This window comes from Loxodonta africana, chromosome 17 (assembly GCF_030014295.1).
Source record: "Loxodonta africana isolate mLoxAfr1 chromosome 17, mLoxAfr1.hap2, whole genome shotgun sequence".
NCBI classification, from domain to species: domain Eukaryota; kingdom Metazoa; phylum Chordata; class Mammalia; order Proboscidea; family Elephantidae; genus Loxodonta; species Loxodonta africana.
The window spans coordinates 75,100,247-75,127,751 of NC_087358.1; the positions used below are offsets into that span (position 1 = coordinate 75,100,247).

Below are 27,505 nucleotides of genomic sequence, written 5' to 3' on the forward strand. Positions count from 1 at the left end.
TCCTGGATTCTTTGTTTTGAGAGCTTGTTGAGGAGATCATGGTCTGTTTCTTTATGTGACTTGATATTGGCTGTTATCTCTGAGCCATCTATAAGTTATTGTATTAGTTTATTTTATGTTTGCTTACTGTGTCGTAACTTCTTGCTTTGTTTTGTTTTGTTATGCCCAGATGGGTTGCCCGAGTGAGCTAGCTTGATTATTTTCACCTTTGGAGCTCTGACGTCCTATCCTCGGATGGCTAGAGTGTTATCATGTATATCAGTCTAGGAATCCATTCACTTATATGAATTCAGCTCAGGTGTCCAGGTAGCTGATCATCAAGTGTGTGGTACAGGCTCTGTCCTACAGTCTTAGAGGGGCAGGGTGATTGGTGTACGTACTGGTATCTGTTTGTGGCGGGGGTCACACTGTGAACAAGGCAGGCGGCTGAGAATCATCCCCCAAGTGTCTCTGAGGAAAGTGCATCCCTGTTCCCTGGAGCGTGCAGGTGGGTGGGTTCTGCAGACAGACAGTGGGCACCCAATGTTTTTGGTTGTGAGGACTGGGAGGTACCAGTTATCCTTGGACCCCTGTCACGGGTGGCTGGGTGACCTGAGTGGAGCTACCAGTCCTGAGGCCCCAGATGTGGGTAGGTGAGGACCCTGATTAATAGGCAAAGCAAAGTCAAACATCAAACACACACGTCTCCTCCGCACAGCTGAAACAGTTGTAGTCTGCCAACAAGGGCCTATTCTCCCGAAACAGGCCCACACAGGTCTACGCAGAGGGGAAAAGTACGCAAAGTCCATGGACCGTTTATGTCTGGACAGGAGCTGCTTCTGTCCTGAGCTCCTCCAGTTAGTGGAGCTGGCAAATAATTGCAAATTTATTCTTTCTCCAAGGCCAGGAGGATGGCTCTAGGCACTCAACCGGGCCTATCTCAGGTCCAGGGGAATCAACAGCTGCAAAAGCTGGCTTGTCGGGGGGGGGGAGCGGTGCCGTAAAATATACGCCAGTACTTAGCTTTTGCCGAGAGCGCCATTCTTCTCTGGTTCCGGAGGCGTGAGTAGGCTGTGTGGTTGGCAGCCTCTAACTGAGGAAACTGTGGCTGAACGCTAGTACCAGCCCGCCGCCACTCCCGGAATGGTGCCTGAGGGTTCCCTGTGATTCAGGTCCGGTAACTTCTCTCTGCTTCTGAAACACCTCTTCCTCCCCTGCCCCTCAGTTCATTTTCTAAGCTTGCCTTTGATGGTCATGGATCCTAGCTTGTCATAAATATACTCATTTCACTTGTTTTTTCTGGTCTTTGTTGTAAAAAGTGCTCACCAGAAATGTCTGTCTATTCCGCCATCTTGGCTCTGCCTCTTGTCTTTTTATTTCTGCAATCATGTTTTTAGTTGGAAAACCCACACCCAGCAAGCCCCCTCCGGGGCTGGGTGTTTCCCTCTGGTTTTGCTCGAGGTTTCCTTCCCTACTGTGTGGCATTGTGTATGTCTGAGCTAGCATTCAGGGGAAGCACAGGCAGACTTTCCTCCATTTCAGGAGGAGGGGCTGGCACTCCCTAGAAGGACCTCCAAGAAATCTGTATTTATATATATATAATGACACACACACACACACACACACACAATATATGTATTTATGTATATATTTATAACGTAATATTATATACAGAAAGAGAAAGACATGATTGATATTTGTGAAGTTCACGCTCAGGAGCATCCACAGAAATACAGAGTGTCTTTGACACTTTCTCTAAAGTGTTATTTCTGTAAGCTTCTGTAGGTAACTTACTTTCTCTTTGGATCTTGGTAGAAAAAAGAGAAATGTTTCATAAGGAGAAGACTTCTTACTCCTAGTCTGTTTGTGGCTTCTAGTTGATAGAAGACCATCATAATGCCTCTGTCTCATTAAAAAAAAAAAAAAAACTAACTTTTTTTTTAGTTTTTTTTATGAGACTATACCATCGTGTTCCAAGGGAGGAGAAAAGTCATATTTGGAAACCAAGAAGGTGGTAGAAAAGGACAAATAATGGGAGTTTTCAACAGAAAAGAAAGGATCTATGAGAGCCTACATCTTTTCTTCACTGTCAGGAGGTCTGCCAACATCTGAGGCTGGGACTTCTATACCTATAAAATACCTATACAGACCCTTATATTGGTTGGAGCCCCTCCTTAGGCATGCAGTTAATTGAACCCTATTGAGGGAAGGACAGACATCCATGTTATATGAAGAGTAAGGAGGTGCTATTTTTTTTTTTAGAGGGACTTGAGAAGCAGGAAATTAGAAGGGGCAAGAGGTAAGGGTTCCAAAAAACTGAGATTGAATTTTAAAACATTTTTAAGCTCAAATATTACATATGGACATTGGTTTCATTAATAAAGAACTGTATTTAACTCTGATTCATTAAGCTTTTGGAACTAATCTACACATTAATTTTTTATGTTCCAACCAGTCACAAGTTGTAGGGCAATTACAGGTAATTGAACCAAAAAGTAAGTCTATGAAGTCATGTGGTGTCTGATTTTTAACCCTTTAACAGCATCCGGAATGGATCAACATCAGTGATCAGTGATGAAGCTACTACTGAAATGTAAGATATCTGTTTGTAGACACGCACACACAGAGGGGAGAGGGAGAATGAGAGACAAAGCGGAAGAGACGGGATGAAAGAGAGAGGGAGGGAGAAGGAGACAGAATGAGAGAGAGAAAGAAGATAGTAATGGAAGTTTGTGAAGCACATTCTAAGGAGCAATACAGTTTACACTGTCTTTAAAGTCTTCCCACTGGAAGCTTCTCTGTGTAATTTTTCTCTCCTTAAGAACTAATTGGAAAAAAGAGGAACAGGTGGTAAGAGGGAGACTTCTTGATCCCTGTCTCTATGTCACCCTTGGCTACTAGCTTTAGGAAACTGTTGCCATGTGTCTGTATGAGTCTGTAATAGACCGGACCAAGGAAGGAAAGAAGCCATATTTGAAAGCGAGAAGGCTGGTGTCCATGTACAGAGAACAGATGAGCCCTTGCAGGAAAGGGAGAAGTTAATAGAGCCTTGGTCTATTCCTTGACCTCTCAGAGCTCCACCATCATTGGAGGCTGGTATCCAAGTAGGGAGGCCCACTCTCATATTGGATGGAGCCCCTCCTCAGGCATACAGTTATTTGAACTCTATCTGAGGGGAAAGCAGACATCTGTGTTATGTGAAAAGTAGAGCAGTCTTGGAGGGATTGAGAAATGATAAATTAGAAGAGGGAAGAAGGATAGGTTCCCACAGACTGAAGTTGAATTTGAAGCAAATTTAAACTCAGATGTTATTACACATGGGGGTTATTTCATTAATAAAGAACTGTACTTAAAATCTTACATCATTAAAATTTTAGAATGGTCTTCATTATATGTATGTATTTTTAAGGTCTTCATTATAAACACACAAAACCTTATTTGTGGGGGAAATCAAATGCCAGATTCCACATAACTAATCTACATATTAATTTTTTATGTTTCCACCAGTTTACAAGTTGTAGAGCAATTGTAGCTAATTGAACCAAAAAAGTAAGTCTATGAAATCACATGGTATCTGATTTTGTACATTTTAAATCCTTTAGCAATATCCAGAACGAATCGACGTCAGTAATCTCTGATGAAGCCACCACTGAAATGTGAGATATTTGCTCATGTGCCCACACACATGTACATATATAGAGAGAGACTAAGAGAGAGAAAAAAAGAGAGAGACATGGAGGGAGACAAAGAGGAAAGAAGAGAGGGAAAAACAGCAAAAGAAGAGAGGACAGAAAGACAAGGAGAAGAGGGTCGGTATTAATAGAGGTTTGCAAGGTACACTCTTCAGGAGCCTACCTGGGAATACAGTTTCCTTGACATTTTCTCTAAAGTATTCTCACCGGAAGCTTCTCTGTGTAACGTTTCTCTCCTTTGGATCTAATTGGTAAAAATAGGAACAGGTGGTAAGACGGAGACTTCTTACTCCCAGTCTCTTTGACATCCTTGGTTTAGGGAAGTATTACCATGTGTCTGTATGAGTCTCTACTAGAGTGGACCAAGGAAGGAAAGAAACCATATTTGAAAGCGAGAAGGCTGGTGTCCATGTACAGGGAACAGAGGGACCCTTGCAGGAAAGGGAGAGGTTAATACAGCCTCGGTCTATCCCTGATGGTCCAGAGCTCCACCACCATCGGAGGCTGGTGTCCAAGTAGGGAGACCCACACTCATATTGGATGGATCCCCACCTGAGGCATACAGTTATTTGAACCTGATCAGAGAGGAACCACAGCCATGTTATGTGAAGGCTAAGGAAGTGTTGGAGGGACTTGAGAAGCAGTAAATTGAGGAAGGGGCAAAAAGAATGGGTTCCCACAGACTGAAGTTGAATGTGAAACAAATTTAAATTCAAATGCTGTTACACATGAGGATTAGTCTCATTAATAAACAATAGTGCCTAAATCTTGATTCATTAAGTTTTTAGACTGGCCTAAGTTCTTCATTATAAACATGTGAAGCCTTTTTTCTAGGGGAAAATGAAATGCCAGGTTCCACATGATAAGCTGCACATGAATTCTTTGTTTCCACCATTTTACAAGTTGTAGAGCAATAGTAGCAATTTGAACCAAAAAATGTGAGCCTGTGAAGTCCCGTGGTGTCTGATTACGTACATTGTAAATCCTTTAGGAGTGTCCAGAATGCACCGACGCCAGTCATCTCTGATGAAGACACTACTGAAATGTGAGCTATATGTGTGTGTGTTTGCATGTGTGCACACACGTACGTATTTAGAGAAACGCTGAGAGAGACATAAAAAGAGAGACAGAGGGGAAGGAAGGGAGAGACAAATGGAGAGAGAAGAGAGGACAGAAGGACAAGGGGAAGAGAGGATATTAATGGAGGTTTGCAAGGTACACTCTCAGGAGCTTGCATGGGAACACAGTTTCCTTGACACTGTCTCTAAAGTCTTCTCACTGTTAGCTTCTCTATGCAACTTTCTCTCCTTTGAATCTAATTGGAAAAAAGAGGAACAGGTGGTAAGAGGGACACTTCTTGCTCCTAGTCTGTCACCCTTGGTTACTAGCTTTAGGGAAGTATTACCATGTGTCTGTGTGAGTCTGTACTAGAGTGGACCAAGGAAAGAAACCATATTTGAAAGCAAGAAGGCTGGCATCCATTGACAGAGAACAGAGGAGCCCTCACAGGACAGGGAGAGGTTAATAGAGCCTCAGTCTACCCCTAACCATCTAGAGCTCTACCACCATCAGAGGCTGGTGTCCAAGTAGAGAGACCCACTCTCATATTGGATAGAGCCCTTCCTCAGGCATACAATTATGTGAACCCTTTCTGACCAGAACAACAGACATCAGTATTATGTGAAGAGTAAGGAGCTGTTGGACAGATATGAGAAGCAGCGTATTAGAAGGGGCAAGAAGGATAGGTTCCCACAGACTGAAGTTGAATGTGAAGCAAATTTAAATTCAAATGTTACACAGGGGGATTAGTTTCATTAATAAAGAACTGTAGTTAAATCTTGATGCATTAAGACTTTTTGGACTAGTCTAAAGTCTTCATTATGAACATGAAAAGACTTCTTTCTAGGGAAAAATGAAATGCCAGGTTGCACATAACTTATCTACACATGAATTTTTTATGTTCAACCAGTTTATGAGTTGTAGAACAATTGTAGTTAATTGGAAAAAAAGTAGGTGTATGAAGTCATGTGGTGTCTGACTATGTACACTTTTTAATCTTTTAGGATTGTTCAAAAGGAATTGACATCAGTTGTCTATGATAGAGACATCCCTGAAAGGTGAGGTGTGTTTGTGTATACACACACACACACACACACACGACAGTGAGAGAGAGGGAGAGAATGAGAGACAGAAAAAGTGGGAAAGAGGGAATGAGGGAGAGAGGGAGGGAGAAAGTGACAGAGAATGAGCGAGAGAAAGAGGTTATCAAAGTTAGTTTGTGAGATACACTCTTAGGAGCATACAGTTATATGAACTCTATCTGAAGGGAGGGACAGATATCCATGTTATGTGAAGAGTAAGGAAGTGTTGGAGGGACTTGAGAAGCACTGAATAGAAGGGGCAAAAGAGATGTTTTCCCAAAGCCTGAAGTTGAATTTGAAGCAAATTTAAACTCAAATGTTGTTACAGTTGGAGACTAGTTTCATTGATAAAGAACTGTACTTTAATCTTGATCCATGAAGCTTTTTTAACAGGCCTAAGATCTTCCTTACAACCACATAAAGCCTTGTTTCTGGGGAAAAATGAATTGCCACATCCCAAATAACTAAACATGTGAAGTTTTAAGGGTTCAAAAAGTAAGCTAGGAAGTCATGTGATGTCTATGTACATTTTTTTATCCTTTAACTCTGACCTGAAAGAATTAACATCAGTGATCTGTAATGCAGCCACCATTACATTAATGTACATTAATGTATATACATACACACAACACATATATATTTAGAGAGAGAGATCAAGCTTCTGTATGTAGCTTTTTTTCTCTTTTTTTTATCCACTTGGAAAAAAGAGGGAAGAGGTTATAAGAGGGAGACTGCTTCTAATCTTTTTGCTATGAGTTGGAATTGACTCAATAGCAACAGGTTGGTTAGTTACTAGCAGCCAGAACGTTAGAAAACCATTCGTATGCCTGTGTGTCACACTTCTAGAGCAGACCAACGAAGGAGGGAATCCTAATTAGAAACAAGGAGGGTCGGAGCAGTGGGCAGCAAAAAGAGAAACCCTCAATAGAAAGAAAGGAACTTAAGAGACTATAGGTGTGTCCATGACCCTCCAGAGGTTTGCCACCACCTGAAACTGGTGTCTCAATAAGTAGATGTACCATTGTATCAGATGGAGCCCCTATACAAATAATTTCAAACTTAAGAACCAACGCAAAGCCAATTCCTATGATCCCATCCCACTGCCCTCGAGTCAATTCCGACTCATAGCAACCCTATAGGACAGAGTAGAAATACCCCATAGAGTTTCCAAGGAGCACCTGGTGGATTCGAACTGCCAGCCTTCTGGTTAGCAGGCATCACACTTAACCATTACACCATCAGGGTTTCCGAAATTCCTATGAGGCAGAGGTCAAATATATCCCAGATTTCCACATTTTCCAAGCTGCTGTACTGTTCCATCTCCAACACTAGCCACTGCCTTCTCCTCAGCACTCTTCTCTCTTCCTTTTGGGTTCAGCAAATCACTGCAACGTCTCACAGAGCTCATGAACTAAACTTACAATTAAGTTGTTTATTAGAGAAGTAACAGGGTACAACTTGGGATCAGGATCAACAGGCTACAACTCGGCCCTGGCAGACCTCATTCTTCTGCCTTGGGCATGGCAGCACCACCACCTCAGCTTTGGGTTGTGGCCCCATCCCCTTGGCACACTTTAACAGCAGCTTCACACTCTGGAACCAAGTTGGGAAGATCTGATTCCTTGAAATCTAGGAGGCTGTGGCTCCACCCTTTGAGATTCAGGAGATTCTGGTCCCACCCTTTGAAACCAGGGAGGCCCTGCTTCCCATGCTCCTTCCAACAGTTCTGCTCATCTCCAAGATGCTTGAGGAATAGTCCTTTTCTTTTCTTGGAGGACAACAGATGTAGCTCCTTTGGCCTGCTTCCTGCCTTTAGAATTCCAAGAGGCAGGCAGTTTTCTTTCTTTTTTGTCCTGCCTCTGACCCCTTCAGACTCAGCTGATGGGTTTTCTGCTGTGGTAGTTGGTTAGGTCCATCAGTCACAAGCTTAGTCTCTTTAACAAAAGATTGTGTAGCCACGTCCTTGGTGAACATTCTAGGACATGTGTACTTAGTTTGTACAACAGATTTTTCCAGATCTTTAAGTGCTGTTTTCATTTTGCACAGTTCATTTTTAAGGCCATCTCTTTTCTCTTATGTTTTACTACAGGTGTCAAGGAGAGGCTATGTGCCTCCTTTAAGCTCTTGCTTAGAAATCTCCTCAGCCAGATATCCAAGTTCATCACCTACAAGTTCTACCTTTCACCAAACATTTGAACATAATTCAGACAAATCCTTTGCCAGTGCATGAAAGACATCACCCTCCTTCCATTGTCCAATCACATGTCCATCGTTTTCTTTTATAGCCTCCCCAGAAGCACATTTAATGCCCACATTTCTAGCGACATTCTGTTGCTGGCCCCATATGTATTCTCTAAGACAGTACAGACTTTCTCTGTAGCTCTCCTCACTTCTGTCTGAGCCCTCACCAGAACTGCCTTTGATGTCCATAATTCTACCAACAGTTTCTTCAAGGCAATCTAGGCTTTTACATTAGGCACCTTAAAACTCTTCCAGCCTCTAACCATTCATTAGCCAATTCCAAAGCTGCTTCCATATTTTAGGTATCTGTTAGAGCAGCACTCCACTCTTCTAGTACCAAATTCTATCTGAGTTATCTAGTGCAGCTATAAAAAAAAAAAACCCATAAATCGGTGGCTTTAGCAAATAGAAATTTATTTTCTCACAGTTTAGGAGGATAGAAGTCCAAATTCAGTATGCTAATGCTAGGGAAATGTTTTCTGTCTCTGTCGGCTCTGGAGGAATGTCCTTTTCTCTCCTGAGCTTCTGCTTCTGGGGAAACTTCATGTGGCTTGGCATTTCTCTTCCCCCATCTCTCCTTGCTAGCTTGCATTTAATCTCTTTTATATTTCAAAAGAGATTGATTCAAAATTCACCCTACATTAATCCTGCCTCGTTAATATAACAAAGACCACCCATTCCCAAATAGGATTATAACCACAGGCTTAAAAAAAAAAAAAAACCGAACACATTGTTCCCGACTCGTAGCGACCCCACAGGACAGAATAGAACTGCCCCATAGGGTTTTCAAGGACTGCCTCGTGGATTTGAACTGCTGATCTTTTGGTTAGCAGTCATAGCTCTTAAGCACTACACCACCAGAGTTTCCACCACAGGCATAGAGGTTAGGATTTACAGCACATATTTTTTGGTGACACAATTCAATCCATAACACCCTCCTAGCAGGGCTTCAAACTGACCAGTCCCCTCAGTGGACCATAATCACTTCATTTGCATAGTCAAAAGAAATTTTATTTGCATAGCCTATAGTCACTTCATAATATATTCACCAGTTCCTGCAAGCTGTGCATAAATCACGGCAGGTTGCAGCCCAGGGCCAGACAAAAAGTATCAAATCATTGAATTGTTTACAATTTACTGGAGAAATGTCAATCAGCTTGGACAAAAGTATCAAACTCTGTGGGGTAGAAAATTAGAAGAAAGATAACTCCTCAGGGATTAAGGAAAAAATCTCAAACTGTTTTTCCAAAGAAGCAAGACAAAAGACCACATAAAGGACCTCATTTCACCATAGCCCCTGCCTCAGGTCTGCAATTAGATAACCCTACTTCTCAGGCAGGAGAGACATCCATATTATACAAAGAATAAGGTATGGTGGAGGAACTTGAGATGCAAAAAATTAGGAGGGACAAGAGGAATATGTACCTATAAAATGAAGTTGAATTTGAAGTAAATTTAATCTCAAAATGCTGCTGTTACACGTGGCGATTAGGTGCAGTAATAAAGAACTGTATTTAAGTCTTGATTTGTCAAGTTTTTTGAAGGACCTAAGATCTTTCTTGCAACCATATAAAGGCTTATTTCTGGGGAAAAATGAGATTTTCAGCTTCCATATAACCAATTTTCAAATAATTTTAAGTGTTCCCAGCCAGTTTATAAATTATAGAGCAATTGTACCTAATTTGAACCAAAAAAGTAAGTCTGCTGGTCACGTTGGGGCCTATCTACATTTTCAATCCTATAAAACTGACCCAAATCAATTGGCATTGGTGATTTCTCATGGAGCTGTCAGTAGAAGAAGAGATATTAATATATATTGAGAGAGAGAGATTGCAGTTTATAAAATTCAGTCTTGGTAGTAGCCGTGGAATACAGAGTTTTCTGAACACTTGCTCTAAATTTGTTTCTAAGGAGTTAGATTTCCAGTGATCTATCTCATGTTTACTGTATCTTTTAAGTTGAAGGAAATTATTCACATAATTTGATCACCTCACTGTTCCATGTAGAAAATCTCTAATTATGTGTTTTTGCATTTGTTGGCATTAAAGTAAAATAGAACAGCTTTTCAAGCTGTATGATATTGATGAAGATCTTGACCTTCTCACTCCATATAGGTAAGTCTATTTGAAGGGTGGAGGAAGGGAACCCTTGATGGGTTTCTTATCTTTGGGATGACAGGGCTGTTGCCGAGGCATGAAGGAAAATGGAAGCATGTGGAAGGGCATACAGATGCTTCAGGGAGAGAACAGAACCCAGTAAATGTCTCTACCTTAATTTGAAGACAAGTACTGTGTTTGAACGTTTCTGTTAGTTTGTTGTACTGTGGTGGCTTGTGTGTTGCTGTGATTCTAAAAGCTTTGCCACCCGTATTTCAAATACCAACAGGGTCACCCATGGTGGACAGGTTTCAGTGGAGCTTCCAGACTAAGAAAAACTGGGAAGAACTAGAAAAACTAGGACCTGGCAGTCTACTTCTGAAAAAATTGGCCAATGAAAACCTTAAGAATAGCAGTGGAATATTGTCTGGTATAGTGCCAGAAGATGATTGCCTCAGGTTGGAAGGCACTCAAAATACAACTGCCTCCTCAAAGTAGAGTCCACCTTAATGACATGAATGGAGTCAAACTTTCCAGACCTTCATTTGCTGATGTAGCATGACTCGAAATGAGAAGAAACAGCTGCACACATCCATTAATAATTGGAAAGTGGAATGTACAAAGTATGAATCTAGGAAAATTGAAAGTCGTCAAAAATAAAATAGAGCATGTAAAGATCAATATCTTAAGCATTAGTGAGCTCAAATGGACTGGTATTGGCCATTTTGAATCAGATAATCATATGGTCTACTATGCCTGGAGTGACAAATTGAAGAGGAATGGCGTTACATCCATAGTCAAAAAGAACATTTCAAGACCTATCGTGAAGTACAAGGCTGACAGTGATAGGATAATATTCATACACCTACAAGTAAGACCAGTAAATACGACTATTATTCAAATTTACACATAACCACTAAGGCCAAAGATGAGGCAATAGAAGATTTTTACCAACATCTGTGGTCTGAAATTGATCAAACATGCAATCAAGATGCATTGATATTTACTGGTGTTTGGAATGCAAAAGTTGGAAATGAAAAGAAGGACCCGCAGTTGGAAAATATGGCCTTGGTGATAGAAATGACACCTGAGATCACACGAAAGAATTTTGCAAGATCAAAGACTTCTTCCTTGTAAATACCATTTTTCAACAATGTAAACAGTGACTATACACATAAGAAAAACCTCACTAAATGGAAAACACAGGAATCAAATCGACTACATCTGTGGAATATATTGCGGAAAAGCTTAGTGTCATCAGTCAGAACAAGGGCAGGGCCTGACTGTGGAAGAGACCATTAATTACTCATAAGCAAGTTCAAGTTGAAGCTGAAGAAAATTAAAACAAGTCACTGAGAACCAAAGTACAATCCTGCGTGTATCCCACCTGAATTTGGAGACCATCTCAAGAATGGATTTAATGCATTGAACGCTAATGACCGAAGACCAGATGAGTTGTAGAATGACATCAAGGGTGTCATACATGAAGAAAGCAAGAGGTCGTTAAAAAGACAGGAAAGAAAAAAAGGACCAAATGGATGTCAGAAGAGACTCTGAAAGTTGCTGTTGAACATAGAGTAGCTAAAGTAAAAGGGAGAAATGATGAAGTAAATGATCTGAACAGACAATTTCAAAAGCATCTCTAGATGACAAAGTAAAATGTTAAAATGTGCGAAGACCTCAGGATAGAAAACCAAAAGGGAAGAACATGCTCAGCATTTCTCAAGCTGAAAGATCTGAAGAAAAAATTCAAAGCTCGGTTTGCAATTTTGAAGGATTTTATGGGCAAAATATTGAATGACTCAGGAAACATCAAAAGCAGATAGAAGGAATACACAGCCATTGTACCAAAAAGAATTGGTCGACATTCAGCCATTTCAGGAGGCAGCATATAATCAAGAACCAACGGTATTGAAGGAAGAAGTCCAAGCTGGACTGAAGGCATTGGCAAAAAACAAGATTCCAGGAATTGACAGAATACCAAAAAAAAAAATACCAGCTGAGATTTTTCAACAAATGGAGGCCGGGCTGTAGAGGCTCACTCATCTATGCCAAGAAGACAGCTACCTAGCCAGTCAATCGGAAGAAATCCATATTTATGCCTATTCCAAAGAAAGATGATCCAACAGAATTCAGAAATTATCAAGCAATGTTGTTAATATCACGTGCAAGTAAAATTTTGCTTGAAGATCAGTCAAAAATGTTTGCAGAAGTACATTGACAGGGAACTGCTAGAAATTCAAGCTGGATTCAGAAGAGGACATGGAATGAAGGATATCATTGCTGATGTCAGATGGATCTTGGCTAAAAGCAGAGAATAGCGGAAAGATGTTTACCTGTGTTTCATTGACTATGCAAAGGCATTCGACTGTGTGGATCATAACAAATTATGGATAACGTTATGAATAATGGGAATTCCAGAACTCTTAATTGTGTTCATGGGGAACCTGCACATAGATCAAGAGGCAGTTGTTTGAACAGAAAAAGGGGATGCTGTGTCTTTTTAAGTCAGGAAAGGTATGCGTCAGGGTTGCATCGTTTCACCATATTTGTTCAATCTGTATGCTGAGTGAATAATCCAAGAAGCTGGACTATATGAAGAAGAATGTGACATCAGGATTGGCAGAAGACTCATTAACAACCTGCTATATGCAGATCGCACAACCTTGTTTGCTGAAAGGGAAGAGGACTTGAAGCACTTACTGATGAAGATCAGAGACTACAGTCTTCAGTATGGATTACACCTCAGCATAAAGAAAACAAAAACCCTCACAACTGGACCACTAAGCAACATCATGATAAATGGAGAAAAGATTGAAGTTGTAAAGGATCTCATTTTACTTGGATCCACCATCAATGCCCATGGAAGCAGCAATCAAGAAATCAAACAACGTATTGAATTGGGCATATCTGCTGCTAAAGATCTCTTTAAAGTATTAAAAAGCAAAGATGTCACTTTGAGGACTAAAGTGCACCTGACCCAGGCTGTGGTATTTTCAATTGCCTCATATACATGTGAAAGCTGGGCGGTAAGGAAGACCGAAGAAGGACTGATGCCTTTGAATCATGATGTTGGCAAAGAATATTGAATATACCATGGACTGCCAGAAGAACAAACAAGTCTGTCTTGGAAGAAGTACAACCAGTGCTCCTGGGAAGCAAGGTTGGCAACATTTTGTCTCACGTACTTTGGACATGTTATCAGGAGGGACCAGTCCCTGGAGAAGGACATCATGCTTGGTAAAGTAGAGGGTCAGTGAAAAGTGGAAGATCCTCGACGAGATGGATTGGCACAATGGCTACAACAGTGGCCTCAAGTAGAACGACAATTGTTAGATTGCACAGGACCAGACAGTTTCTTGTTCTGTTTTACTTAGCGTCGCTGTCAGAACCAAGTTGAGGGCGTCTAACAATAACAACACAATGTTTAAAAAAAACATTTATTCTACTCACAACTAAAAGTTCTTGTAGTTAGAAAATGTGAGAAATATCCTTTGGAGATAATAATTCTGTTACAAAGTCTCTTAACAAGGAATGCAGACTATAACTTACTCTTTAATTATGGTCCTTCCACATTTTTCCTGGATATATTGATTCCTAGATTTGTCAAAGCTGTCTATGAAAAAGTGGAACTGATAGCAAAAGGGAACATGTTTTCTGATTAAATGCCTCTTCATGCTCATTGGAAAGTTATTGTGACTTGCTTTTGAGCAATCTCACCGGGGGGGTGAGGGAAGAAAAAAGATGCCATCGAGTCGATTCCAACTCACAGTGACCCTACAGGACAGAGTAGAACTGCCCCATAGAGTTTCCAAGGAGCCGCTAGTAGATTCAAACTGCCAACCCTTTGGTCAGCAGCCGAGCTCCTAACCACTGACCACCAGGGCTCACCTAGAGTACTCCCTATTGCACTGATACGAAGACATTTTTAGACTGTACTCACTGTTTGGAAATTATACATTTATAAAATTATATGAGTCTGAACTGCCGGAAGTATTCCTGAGGCCTTTCTATGGCTTCTCTTTTGACCAGTCATTTAACCATTCACCTGCTTGCATCAGTGTTAGAGTGGGTAATGCCAAAGAAGAAATTAACCAGTCAGTTGCCGTTTGTTAATATCTAGACAAAAATTAAGGTGCCTGGGTGGTGCAAGCTGTTTGCGATCAGCTGCTAGCCGAAGGCTAGCAAGTTCAAACCCTCAAGCAGCTCTGTGGAAGAAAGGCTTGGTGGTCTACTGCCATAAAGATTACAGCCAAGAAAACCCAGTGGAGCAATTCTACTCTGTAACATATGAGGCCACCACGAGTCAGGGGGGTGACTCTTTGGCAGCTAACAACAGACAAAAGTTATGTGGAAAATAAGGAGGAAACTGATGAGCACAAATAATTCTTCAAATTACCCCTGAATTTCCATTGCCTGTGACCACATTCATATAGGCAATCCAGAGTTCACTCTGCCACTTCCTGAATAAGAAGAGCACTGGAGTGTGCGTAATGATGGTGATGACAACAATGAACGTTACTGAGTGCTTACCATGTGTCAGATGATGTGTTATGCCAGCTCCATCTTCATGTGATCAAATATATCAGTACTTGTCTTTATGATTTATGCCTTTAATGTTATACTTAGAAAGTCCTTCTTTACCCCAAGATTGTAAATATAGTCACCAAAATTTCTTCTATGTTGCGAGTTCTTTTTTTATCATAATAAATATATATGTACCAAAACATTTGTCACTTCAGCATTCTTGACATATACAATACAGTGTTCATTACGTTGTACAACCATCACCATTACTTATTTCCAAATTTTTCCATCACCCTTAATAGAAATTCAGTACCCTCTAAGCAATAAGTCCCCCTTTCCTCCTCCCTTCTACCCACCCCGGTAACCACTAATAACTTTAAGTCTGTATACACTTGTGGATTCTGGATGTTTAATATAAATGGAATATCCTTTGGTGAATGACTCATTTCACTCAGCATGATGTCTTCAAGTTTCATCCATGCTGGAGCATGTATCAGGACTTCGTTTCTCTTTATGGCTGAGTAATATTTAATTGTATGTGTGTACCATGTTTTGTTTATGCATTCATCTGTTGATGGACTTTTAGGTTGTTTCTACCTTTTGGCTATTGTGAACAGTGCTGCAATGAACGTTGGTGTACATGTATCTGTTTGTTTTTCTGCTTTCAATTCTTTTGGGTATACACCTAGAAGTAGAATTGCTGGATCATATGGTAATTCTATATTTAACTTTTTGAGGAACCATTGACTGTTTTCCACAGTGGCTGTACCACTTTACAATCCCTCCAGCAGTGGGCAAGGTTTCCTATTTCTGCACATCCTTACCAACACCTGTTGTTTTCCATTTTTTTAAATCATAGGCATCTTAGTGGGCATGAAGTGGTATCTCACTACGATTTTGATTTTCGTTTCCATGATGACTAAATTAGAACAAATCCATGAGAACCAAAGTATGACCTTGAGTATATCCCATCTGAATTTGGAGAATATATCAAGAATAGATTTAACACATTGAACACGAATGACCAAAGACCAGAAGAGTTGTGAAATGATATCAAGGACATCATACATGAAGAACAAAAAAGGTCATTAGAAAGACAGGAAAGAAAGAAAAGACCAAAATGAATATCAGAAGAGACTCTGAAAGTTGCAAAAGGAAGAAACAATGAAGTAAAACAGCTGAAGAGAAAATTTCAAACCCTCCAACCCCACTGGACCCACCCTGTTGCACCACAGCTGAGTAACTGGCCCTGTCCACCTGGACAAGGTGGTAAGAAGTATCGTGCCCACAGGCAAGCATGCAACAAAACACTCCCAGAACTCCTGCCCAGACATAACCAAATAAAACAAAAAAGTGGGATGAGGCAATCAAATTTACAATAAAAGAATGAAAATATTTCCTGAATGTCCTGGAGACAGTAAACAATATCAAAACATTAAAAAAAAAAAAAAAAGTAGGACAAGATGGCTACAGAAAGTGACCAATGTAAAATGCCAGATCACCTTCTGGTAAAAGAAAAGGCATTGGAACTACCTAAAAGGGAATTCAAAACTCTAATATTCAGGGTTCACCAACAGATGAAGGAAAATGCAGATAAAAATAAGGGAAAAAATAGACAAAATCAGAGAAAAAAAGACAAAGCAATGGAAGAATTCTCAAGAGTAATACAGGAACAGAATGCCAATATAAACAAACAACTTAAAGTCGTACAAAAACAGCAATTAGAAATCCAAAAGATTTCAGAAATGGACAGTGTAATAGAAGGGTTTTTTTTTTTTTTTTTGTACTTTAGATGAGGGTATACAGAACAAACTAGTTTCTCATTAAACAGCTAGTACACATATTGTTTTATTACATTGGTTAAACAACCCCATGATATGTCAACACTTTCCCTTCTCAGCCTTGGGTTCCCTATTACCAGCTTTCCTGTCCCCTCCTGCCTTCTAGACCTTGCTCCAGGGCTGGTCTGCCCCTTTAGTCTCATTTTGTTTTATGGGCCTGTCCAATCTTTGGCTGAAGGGTGAACCTCAGGAGCAACTTCATTACTGAACTGAAAGGGTGTCCGGGGGCCATACTCTCAGGATTTCTCCAGTCTCTGTCAGACCAGCAAGTCTGGTTTTTCTTTTTGAGTTAGAATTTTGTTCTACATTTTTCTCCAGCTCTTTCTGGGACCCTCTATTGTGATCCCTGTCAGAGGAGTCAGTGCTGAGGCACCATTTAGTTGTACTGGACTCAGTCTGGTGGAGGCCATGGTAGATGTGGTCCATTAGTCCTTTGGACTAATCTTTCCCTTGTGTCTTTAGTTTTCTTCATTCTTCCTTGCTATTGAAGGAGTGAGACCAGTGGACAATCCTGTACGGCTACTCACAAGTTTTAAAGGCCCCAGACGCTACTCACCAGAGTAGAAAGTAAAACATTTTCTTTATAAACTATGTTATGCTGATTGAGCTAGATGTTCCTCGAGACTATGGTCCCCACAGCCCTCAGCCCAGCAGTTTGGTCCCTCAGGGAGTTTAGATGTATATATGGAGTTTCCATGACTTTGCCTTGTACAAGTTGTGCTGGCTTCCCAGTATTGTGTACTGTCTTACCCTTCAACAAAGTTACCACTTATCTATTGCCTATTTAGTGTTTTTCCATCCCCACCCCTCCCCTCCCTCATAATCATCAAAGATTGATTCTTTTTTGTGCGTAAACATTTTCATGGGTCTTTACAGTAGAGGTCTCATACAATATTTGTCCTTTTGTGATTGACTTATTTCACTCAGCATAACGCCCTCCAGATTCATCCATGTTATGAATGCTTCACAGATTCATCATTGTTCTTTATTGTTGCGTAATACTCCATTGTGTGTATGTACCACAGTTTATTTATCCATTCATTTGTTAATGGGCATCTAGATTGTTTCCATCTTTTTGCAATTGTGAACAGTGCTACAATGAACTATGCATATGTCTATTTGTGTGATGGTTCTTATTTCTCTAGGATATCTTCCTTGGAGTGGGATTGCCGAATCATATGGTATTTCTATTTCTTTTACATTCCCACCAGCAGTGCATAAGAGTTCTGATCTCCCCGCAGCCAGTCCAAAATTTGTTATTTCCTGTTTTACTAATTCCTCCCAGTAATGCTGGGGTGAGACAGTATCTAACGGTGGTTTCAATCTGCATTTCTCTAATGCCTAGAATCACAAGCATTCCCTCATGTGTCTATTGGCTGCTTGAATGTCTTCTTTGGTGAAGTTTCTGTTCATTTCCTTAGCCCATTTTTTAGTTGGATTATTTGTCTTTTTGTTGTAGAGGTTTTGGATTTTGTAAATTTTAGAGATTAGACCTTTGTCTGATTTGTAATATCATTTTTTTTCCCCAGTCCTTGAGTTCTCTTTTTACTCTTTTGGTGAAGTCTTTTGATGAGCATAAGCATTTAATTTTTAGAAGATGCCATTTATCTAGCTAATCCTCTGGAGCTTGTGTGTTGTTGGCTGTGGTTTGTATCCTGTTAATGCCGTGTATTAGGGCCTCTAGCGTTCATCCTACTTTTTTCTTCTATGAACTTCATAGTTTTTGGCTTTATATTTAGGTTCTTGATCCATTTTGAATTAGTTTTTATATATGGTGTGAGGCATGTGTCCTGTTTCATTTTTGCAGATGGACATCCAGTTTCGCCACCAGAAAAGGCTGTCTTTTCCCCATTTGATGGACTTTGGGCCCTTGTCGAAGATCAAGTTACCATAGGTGGATGGATTTACATCTGGGTTCTCAATTCTGTTTCTGTCAATATTTCTGTCGTTAGACCAGTACCATTGCTGTTTTGATTACCGTAGCTGTATACTAGGGTCTGAGGTCAGGTAGTGCAAGTCCTCCTACTTTATTCTTCTTCCTAAATAGTGCTTTACTTATCCAGGGCTTGTTCCCTTTCCATATAAAGTTAATGATAAGTTTTTCCATCTCATTAAAGAACGTTGTTGGTATTTGGATCAGGATTGCATTGTATTTGTAAATCACTTTGGGTAGAATTGTCATTTTCACAATGTTGAGCCTGGCTATCCACGAGCATGGTATGTTTTTCCATTTATGCAGATCTCTTTTGGTTTCTTGCAGTAGTGTTTTGTAGTTTTCTTTATATAGGTCTTTTACATCCCTGGTTAGATTTATTCCTAAGTATTTTATTTTTTTAAGGGCTATTAGAAATGCTACTCTTTTCCTGATTTCCTTCTCATAATTTTCTTTATTGGTGTATAGGAATCCAACTGATTGTTGTATGTTTATTTTGTATCCTACTACTCTGCTGAATCATTCTATTAGTTCTAGTAGTTTTGTGTGGAGTCTTTGGGTTTTCTATGTATAGTATCATATCATCCACAAATAGGGACAATTTAACTTATTCATTACAATTTGGATACTTTTTATTTCTTTTTCTTGCCTTATTGGTCTAGCTAGGACTTCCAGCACAATTTAAATAGGAGTGGTGATAAAAGGGCATCCTTCTCTTGTTCTTGTTGTCAAGGGGAATGTTTTCAGCCTCTCTCCATTAAGAGTGATGTTGGCCATTGTTTTTGCATAGAAGCCCTCTAATATGTTGAAAATTTCCCTTCTATTTTTTTTTTTTTTTTTATACCTATTTTATTGGGAGTTTTTCTCAGGAATGGATGTTGGACTTTGCCAAATGCCTTTTCTGCGTCAACTGAGATGATCATGTGATTTTTTTTCTTTTTATTTATGTGGTGGATTCCCTTGATGGGTTTTCTAATGTTGAACCATCCTTGCATACCTGGTATGAACCCTACTTGGTCATGGTGCATTTTTTTTTATATGATGCTGAATTCTATTGGCTAGAATTTTATTGAGAATTTTTGCATCTATATTCATGACAGATATTGGTCTGTAATTTTCTTTTTTTGTGGTGTCTTTGCCTGGTTTTGGTATTAGGGTTATGCTGGCTTCATAGAATGAATTTGGAAGTATCCCTTGTTTTTCTATGCCCTGAAATAGTTTGAGAAGTACTGGTGTAAGCCCTTCTCTGAATATTTGATAGAATTCTCCAGTGAAGCCATCTGGGCCGGGGCTTTTACTTGTTAAGTGTTTTTTTATTACCTGTTCAATCTCTTCTCTTGTTATGGATCTGTTCAGATTTTCAACAACATTTTGTGTTAGTTTGTGTAGGTAGTGTGCTTCTAGAAATTAATCCGTTTCCTCTAAGTTTTCAAATTTGTTGGAGTATAGTTTTTCATAATTCTCTGTTATGATCCTTTTTATTTCAGTTGGGTCTGTTGTAAAGTTCCCCATTTAATTTCTTATTTGGGTTATTTGTATTCTTCCTTGTTTTTCTTTTATCAATTTGGCCAGCGGTTTGTCAATTTTGTTGATCCTTTCAAAGAACCAACTTTTGGTTTTGTTGACTCTATTGTTTTTCTGTTCTCTTTTTCATTTATTTCTGCTCTGATCTTTATTGTTTCCTTTCTTCTGGTGGTTGTGGGTTTCTTTTGCTGTTCTGTTTGTTCAAGTTGTGTAGCTAATGTTTTGATTTTGTCCCTTTCTTCTTTTTTGATGTGTGCATGTATTACTATAAATTGACCCCTGAGGATTGACTTTGCTGTGTCCCAAAGTTTTTGGTATGATGTGTTTTCATTCTTGTTTGATTCTAGGAATTTTTTAATTTCATCTCTGATTTCTTTTATTACCCAGTGGTTTTAAAGCAGTGTGATATTCAATTCCCACATAATTGATTTTTTTTTTTTCCTTATTCTCCTTGTTGTTAATTTCTACTTTGGTGGCATTGTGGTCAGAGAAGGTACTTTGTATTCAGTGTTGTGGATTTTGTTGAGGGTTGCTCAGTGACCTAAGATGTGGTTTATTCTGGAGAACATTCCATGTGAGTTGGAAAAGAATGTGTACTTTGCAGCTGTTGGTGGAGTGATCTATATATGTCTATGAGGTCAAGTTGGCTGATTGTGCCCATTAGCACTTCTGTATCTTTGTTGAGTTTCTTTCTAGATGTTCTGCCCTTTACCGAGAGTGGTGTGTTGAAGTCTCCTACTATTATTATGGAACTGTCAGTTTTTCTTTTCAGTACTGTTAGAGTTTGTTTTATGTATTTTGGAGCCCTGTCATTGGGTGTGAAGATGTTTATTATGGTTATTATGGATCGTCCCTTTAATCATTATACAGTGCCCTTCTTTGTCTTTTATGGTGGATTTTGTTTTAAAGTCTATTTTATCTGAGATTAGCATTGCCACTCCTGCTCTTTTTTGGTAGTTATTTGCTTGGTATATTTTTTTCCATCCTTTGATTTTTAATAAATTTACATCTTTGTTTCTAAGGCTTGGCTCTTATACACAGCATATTAATGGATCCTGTTTTTTTAATCCATTCTGTCACTCTGTGTCTCTTTATGGGTACATTTAGGCCATTTACATTCAGTGTAGTTATTAATAGGTGTGAGTTTATTGCTGTCTTTTTGTAGTTTTTTGTTGTTGTTGTGCTAACATTTTCTTTGTTCCTCTTCCTCTCCTGTACTGAGTTCCTTTTGTTTGTGGGTTTCATTCTCTTTTTTGTAGATTTTGTTTTCATTGGGACTTTGTTTTTCTTCTTTGTTTTGATGAGTAGGTTTGTTAACTTTCTTTGTGGTTACCTTGAAATTTACCCATATCTTCCTAGGTTTAAACCAGTCTATCATTACTTGGTGTTGCCTTGCCTTACCCTCCATTACAAAGTTCTATACCTACACAGTTTATTCCCTCTTTTATTGTTCTGACGATGTTGTCATTTACAGATTAACCTCTCTGAATCCCTGTTGCAATTCTTTTGGTTTTGGATAGTCCTTGAGAGTTTATTTCCTAGGTTGGTACCTGGCTAGTACAATCTTGTGTCCTAGATTCAGGCTGTGGTCTGACATTGTTTGTTGTCAAAACAGAGGACTCCCTTTAATAATTTTCGTAAGTTTGGTTTGGTTTTTACATAGTCCCTTAATTTCGGTTATCTGGAAATGTCCTAATTTCCCCATCATATTTGAATGAAAGTTTTGCAGAATATATTATTCGTGGTTGGCAATTTTTATTCTCTCAAGGTTTTATATATGTCATCCCATTGCCTTCTTGCCTGCATGGTTTCTGCTGAATAATCAGAGCTTAGTCTTATTGTTTCTCCTCTGTATGTGACTTTTTGTTTTTCTCAAGCTACTTGCAGGATTTTTTTCTTTGTCTTTGGTTTTAGTGAGAGTGATTATGATATGCCTTAGTGATTTTCTTTTGGGGTCTATCTTATATGGGGTTTGTTGAACTTCTTGGCTGGTCAGCTTTTCATCTTTCATGATATTAGGTAAGTTTTCTGTCAGCAATTCTTCAATTATTGCCTCTGTGTTTTCTGTTTTCTCCCACTGTTCTAGAGCTCCCATCACTTGCAAATTTTTCCTTTTGATTTTATCCCACGTAATTCCAGGTTTCTTCATTTTTCTTCATTCTTTTTTCTGATTTTTCCTCAAACAGAGTTGTATCTGTGTTATTTGTCTTCAATTTCGCTGACCCTGACATCCATTATTTCAAACCTGCTCCTCAGCCCTTCTTTGACATTGTCCATTTCTGAAATCTTGTTTTTTATCTTTTGGATTTCTAATTGTTGTTTTTGTATGATTTCTAGTTGTGAATTTAATTGGCTTTTTTTCCTGTATAATTTTCCTGAATTCTTCCATTTTTGTCTGTATTTTCCATGAATTTGCCTTTTCCATAAATTTGTCTATTTTTTCCTCATTTTTGTCCACTTTTTGCTTAACTCTTGGATGGCTCTGAGTACTAGAGATTTGAATTCCCTGTCAGATAGTTCTAGTGCCTTTTCTTCTACTGGAAAGTCATCTGGTGTTTTATTTTGGAATCCTACTGGAACCATCCTGTCCTGTTTTTTTTAATGTTTTGATATTGTCTGCTGTCTTCAGGACATTCAGTAGTTATTTTCTTCATTTGATTGTAGATCTGTTTGTTTCATCCTGATTTTTTGTTTTATTTGGTTATGTCTGAGCAGTCAGTCTGTGCACTTTTTGTTGTTTGCTCATCTGTGGTCAGAATACTTTTCACCTCCCTTTCCAATGGACAAGGCCAGTCACTCAGCTATGGTGCAGCAGGGCAGGTCCAACTGAAGGGGAGGGGCTGGTATGTGTGTGGCATGTACTAGGGCCAACAGGGAGAGCCAGAAATCAGTGCCGGGCAGGATCCAGTAGTCCATGCCTGTGCTGCTCGGGGGTGTGATGTTCAGTGCACAGCTCAGGTAGGCAGGAAGGAAGGGGGAGACTGTGATGTGTGGAGCTTATATGGGTTTGTGAAAGAAGAGAGAGAGGAGAGAGAAACCGGAACCAAAAACACAAACAAAAAAGAGTGCTAATGGAGCTTGCCATTGGAGTGGAGAGAGGAGAAACAGAGAAATGGAGAAAAACAAAAAGAAAAAAAAAGAAAACAGGAAAAAGAAAGAAAAATAACTACATAAAAATTTGGAAAGAAAAACGAAGAAAGAAAAAAAAAGCTCCCAGGGCTCCCACCAATGTGGCTGCAAGGACTAGGGAAGTAGCTCCCAGACTGTGCAGTATAGCCTGGCTAGACAGGGTATAGATGTCACACAGCGCCAGGTATTCAGAAGACAGGAAAAGAAGGTAAGTATAGAGAGGCGAGAACTGAGAAATAAAGAAAGACAGAAAGTGAAAAGGAGAGGGAAAAAAAAAGAAATGCCCCCAAGGGGCTGCACAGACTGGGGAAATGGCTCCTAAGCTGTGCAGTGCAGTCTGGCTAGAAGGGACTCCCAAGCCATGAAAAGAAAAAGAAAACAAACAGAACAAAATAAAAAAAGGCCCCAGAGTTGCCACCAGTGTAGTGTCATGGGCCGGGGGTGTGGTTCCTCTGATGAGAGCCACTTCACAGCCTTTCAAGGAAAAGCAAGGGAGAGAAAGGAGGGGGAGGTGGTGGGAGACATGGAAGAAACAAAAATAAACGGAAAAAAGCAACACCAGCAACAGAAAAATGGCACACAGGGAGCCAGCCAGTGGGGGTGGGGCAATCCAAGTGGCTGAGGGCCAAAGCAGTTGCCTCCCAGCCAAGAGACTGCAGCTGGTGGGAAGCAGAGGAGGCTGAAAGGAGGGGAGAGGAGGAAGACGAAGTTTAGGAAAGCATATATTGCTGGTTACCAGCTGCTCTGTCTCCTGCTGGGAACTGCACAAACCTGCTTCCCGTACTCCCTATCCACCGATCTTCCATAGGAGCCCAAGATGGCAAATCCGTGCTGCATTAGCTGATAGGGGACCTCTGAGTGTATTTCTCCTTGCTCTCAGTTCTTTGTCAGTTTCTTATTCCATTTGGTGTTTGGCTGACTTATTTCTTCATTTGACATTTCGATTTCCTGGAATGACATTTGTCTATGTTTCACTTAGTTTTTCGGGTCTTTGCATGGTGCTTCTGTCTGTGGTGCCCTGTTGGCCGGAAGTCTGCAGTAGAAGGTTTTAGGAGCAAATTTGAAAAATGAAAGACAGGATGAACAAAATTGAAGACAAGTCCTTCGATACCGCTTTGAGGAAAAATCAGAGAGAATAATGAAGAAACTCTGAGGACAATGTGGGATACAAACAAAAGCAAAACTGTGCATGTGATCAGAGTTCCAGAACAGGGAGAGAAAATGGAAAACACAGAGAGGATCATTGAAGATTTGCTGACTGAAACTTCCCTAATATGATGAAAAATGAGAGCCAATCAATGAAGAAACTCAAATAACCCCATATAGGATAGGCCCTGAAAGAAATACACCAAGACACACCATAATCACACTCACTAAAACCAAAGACAAAGAATTCTGAGAGCAGCTCAAGAAAAACAAAAAATTAGATACAGAGGGGAAACAAAAAGACTAAGCTCTGAGTACTCAGCAGACACCATGCAAGCAAGAAGGCAATGGGATGACATATTAAAATCTTGAAAAAAAGCTGCCAACTAAGAATAATATGTCCTGTGAAACTCTTGCTCAAATATGATGATGAAATTAGGTCATTTCCAGAGAAATATAAATTAAGAGACTATGTAAAAACCAAACCAAACTTACAAGAATTATTAAAGGGAGTCTTCCTGTTACAGAACCAACAAAATCAGACAACAATCTGAATCTAGGACATAAGACAGCATCAGCCAGATATCAACGTAGAAAATGAACTCTCAAGGATAAAACAAAACTAAAAAATTTAAAACAGGGAGACAGAGATTTCAATTTGTAAATGGCAAAATCAGAACAATGAAAGAGGGAATAAAGGGTGTAGGCACAGAACTTTCAAATGGAAAGGAAGTCAAGGCAATACCAAGTAATAAAACACTGGTTCAAACTTAGGAAGATAAGGGTATATGTCAAGATAGCCACAAAAAAATTAACAAACCTACTCATGAAAATAAAGAAGAAAAACATAAAGCTTCAGTAAACACAAAATCTTCAAAAACAAAAGAAATAAAAAAAAATTCCACAAACCAAAGGAATTCAGCACAGGAGAGTAGGAGGAACAAAGAAAACGTTAGCATCACACACAAAAAAAGGCAGTACAAAATGACAGCAATAAACTTATACCTATTAATAATCACACTGGACTTAAAAGGCTTAAATACACCCATAAAGAGACAGAGAGTGACAGAATGAATAAAAAAATATGACTCATCAATATGCTGTCTGCAAGAAACACATCTTAGAAAGACATAAATATATTGAAAATAAAAGGATGGAAAAAATATATCAAGCAAATAGCAACCCAAAAAGAGCAGGAGTGGCAATACTAATCTCAGACAAAATAGACTAAAACAAAAACCACCATAAAAGATGAAGAAGGACATTATATAATGAATAAAGGGATAATTCACCAGGAGAATATAACCATAATAAATATCTATGCACCCAATAGCAGAGCTTCAAAATACATAAGACAAACTCTAACAGCACTGAAAAGAGAAACTGATAATTCCACATTAATAGTAGGAGACTTCAACACACCACTCTCAGTAAAAGACAGAACATCTAGACAGAAACTCAACAAAGATAAATGAGATTTAAAGGCCACAATCAATGAACTTGACCTCATAGATATACATAGAACACTGCACCCAACAGCAGCAAAGTACACATTCTTTTCCAAAGCACGTGGAACATTCTCTAGAAGAGACCACATCTTAGGCCACAAAGAAACCTTCAACAAAATCCAAAATACTGAAATAATACAAAGCTTCTCCTCTAATTACAACACCATAAAAGTAGAAATTAATAACAGGGAGAGAAAGTGAAACAAAATATATGGAAACTAAATAACACCTTGTTTAAAAACCCCTCGGTAGTAGAAAAAATTCAAAGATGGAAAAAAAAATCCTAGAATGAAACAGGAATTAAAACACATCATACCAAAACTTTTAGGACACAGCAAAAGTCAATTTATAGCAATAGATGCATAAGTCAAAAAGAAGGGACAAAAGTGAAACATTAGCTACATAACTAGAAAAAATAGAAAGAGAGGAGCAAAAGAACCCCGCAGCCACCAGAAGAAAGGAAATAATAAAGATCAGAGCAGAAATAAATAAGAGAATAGACAAACAATAGAAAGAATCGACAAAACCAAAAGTTGGTTCTTTGAAAGGATCAACAAAATTGAAAAACTATTGGCCACACTGACAAAAGAAAAACAAGAGAGGGCACAAATAACAATAACTCGACTGAAATAAAAAGGATCATAACAGAGTACTGTGTAAAACTATACTCCAACAAGTTTGAAAACCTAGAGAAATGGAAAACTTTCTAGAAACACACTACCTACCTAAGCTAACACAAACTGAGGTCAAAAACCTGAACAGACCCATAACAGGAGAAGAGATTGAAAAGGTAAAAAAAAAAAAAAAACTCCAAACAAAAAAAAACTCTGGCCCAGATGGCTTTACTGGACAATTCTCCAAACATTCAGAGAAGAGCTTACAGCAGTACTACTCAAACTATTTCAGAGCATAGAAAAGGAAGGGATACTTCCAAATTCATTCTATGAAGCCAGCATAGCCTTGATACCAAAACCAAAGACTACAAAAACAGAAAATTACAGACCAATATCTCTCATAAATATAGATGCAAAAATTCTCACCAAAACTCTAGCCAATAGAATTCAACATCATGTATATAAAAAAAGTAATACAACATAACCAAGTAGGATTCATACCAGGTATGCAAGGATGGTTCAACATTAGAAAATCAATCAAAGTAATCCACCAATAAATAAACCAAAAGAAAATTATATCATCCTCTCAATTGACACAGAAAATGCTTTTGATAAAGTCCAACACCCATTCATGATGGAAAAAAAAAAAAAACCTCTCAATAAAATAGAAGGGAAATTCCTCAGTATAAAAAAGGCCACCTATACAAAACTAAAAGCCAACCTCACACTCAACAAAGGCTGAAAACATTCCCCCTGAGAACAGGAACAAGACAAGGATGCCCTTTATCACTACTCCCATTCAACGTTATGCTGCAAATCTTGGCTAGAGCAATAAGGCAAGAAAAAGAAACGAAGGGCATTCAAATTGGTAAGGAAGAAGTAAAACTATCCCTGTTTGCGGATGATATGGTACTACACATACAGAACCCAAAGGACTCCACAAGAAAACTGCTAGAACTAATGGAAGATTCAGTGGAGTAGTAGGAAACAAGATAAACATACAAAAATCAGTTGGATTCCTATACACCAATAAAGAGAACTATGAAAAGGAAATCAGGAAAGCAATACCATTTATAACCTAAAAGAATAAAATACTTAGGAATAAATCTAACCAGGTTTGTAAAAGACCCATAG

General features: G+C 39.1%; 1 protein-coding gene across 1 annotated transcript in view; it reads left to right on the plus strand.

Moving 5' to 3' along the window:
• Nucleotides 1-27,505, plus strand: part of LOC100654884 (phosphatidylinositol 3,4,5-trisphosphate 3-phosphatase TPTE2-like) — a 311,464-nt gene that overhangs the window by 161,403 nt on the left and 122,556 nt on the right. The window contains exons 5-9 of the mRNA XM_064270194.1: nucleotides 2,522-2,572; nucleotides 3,582-3,635; nucleotides 4,663-4,716; nucleotides 5,735-5,788; nucleotides 10,102-10,167. Coding sequence (XP_064126264.1) covers nucleotides 2,522-2,572; nucleotides 3,582-3,635; nucleotides 4,663-4,716; nucleotides 5,735-5,788; nucleotides 10,102-10,167 — 279 coding nt within the window. The remainder of the gene's footprint in view (nucleotides 1-2,521; nucleotides 2,573-3,581; nucleotides 3,636-4,662; nucleotides 4,717-5,734; nucleotides 5,789-10,101; nucleotides 10,168-27,505) is intronic.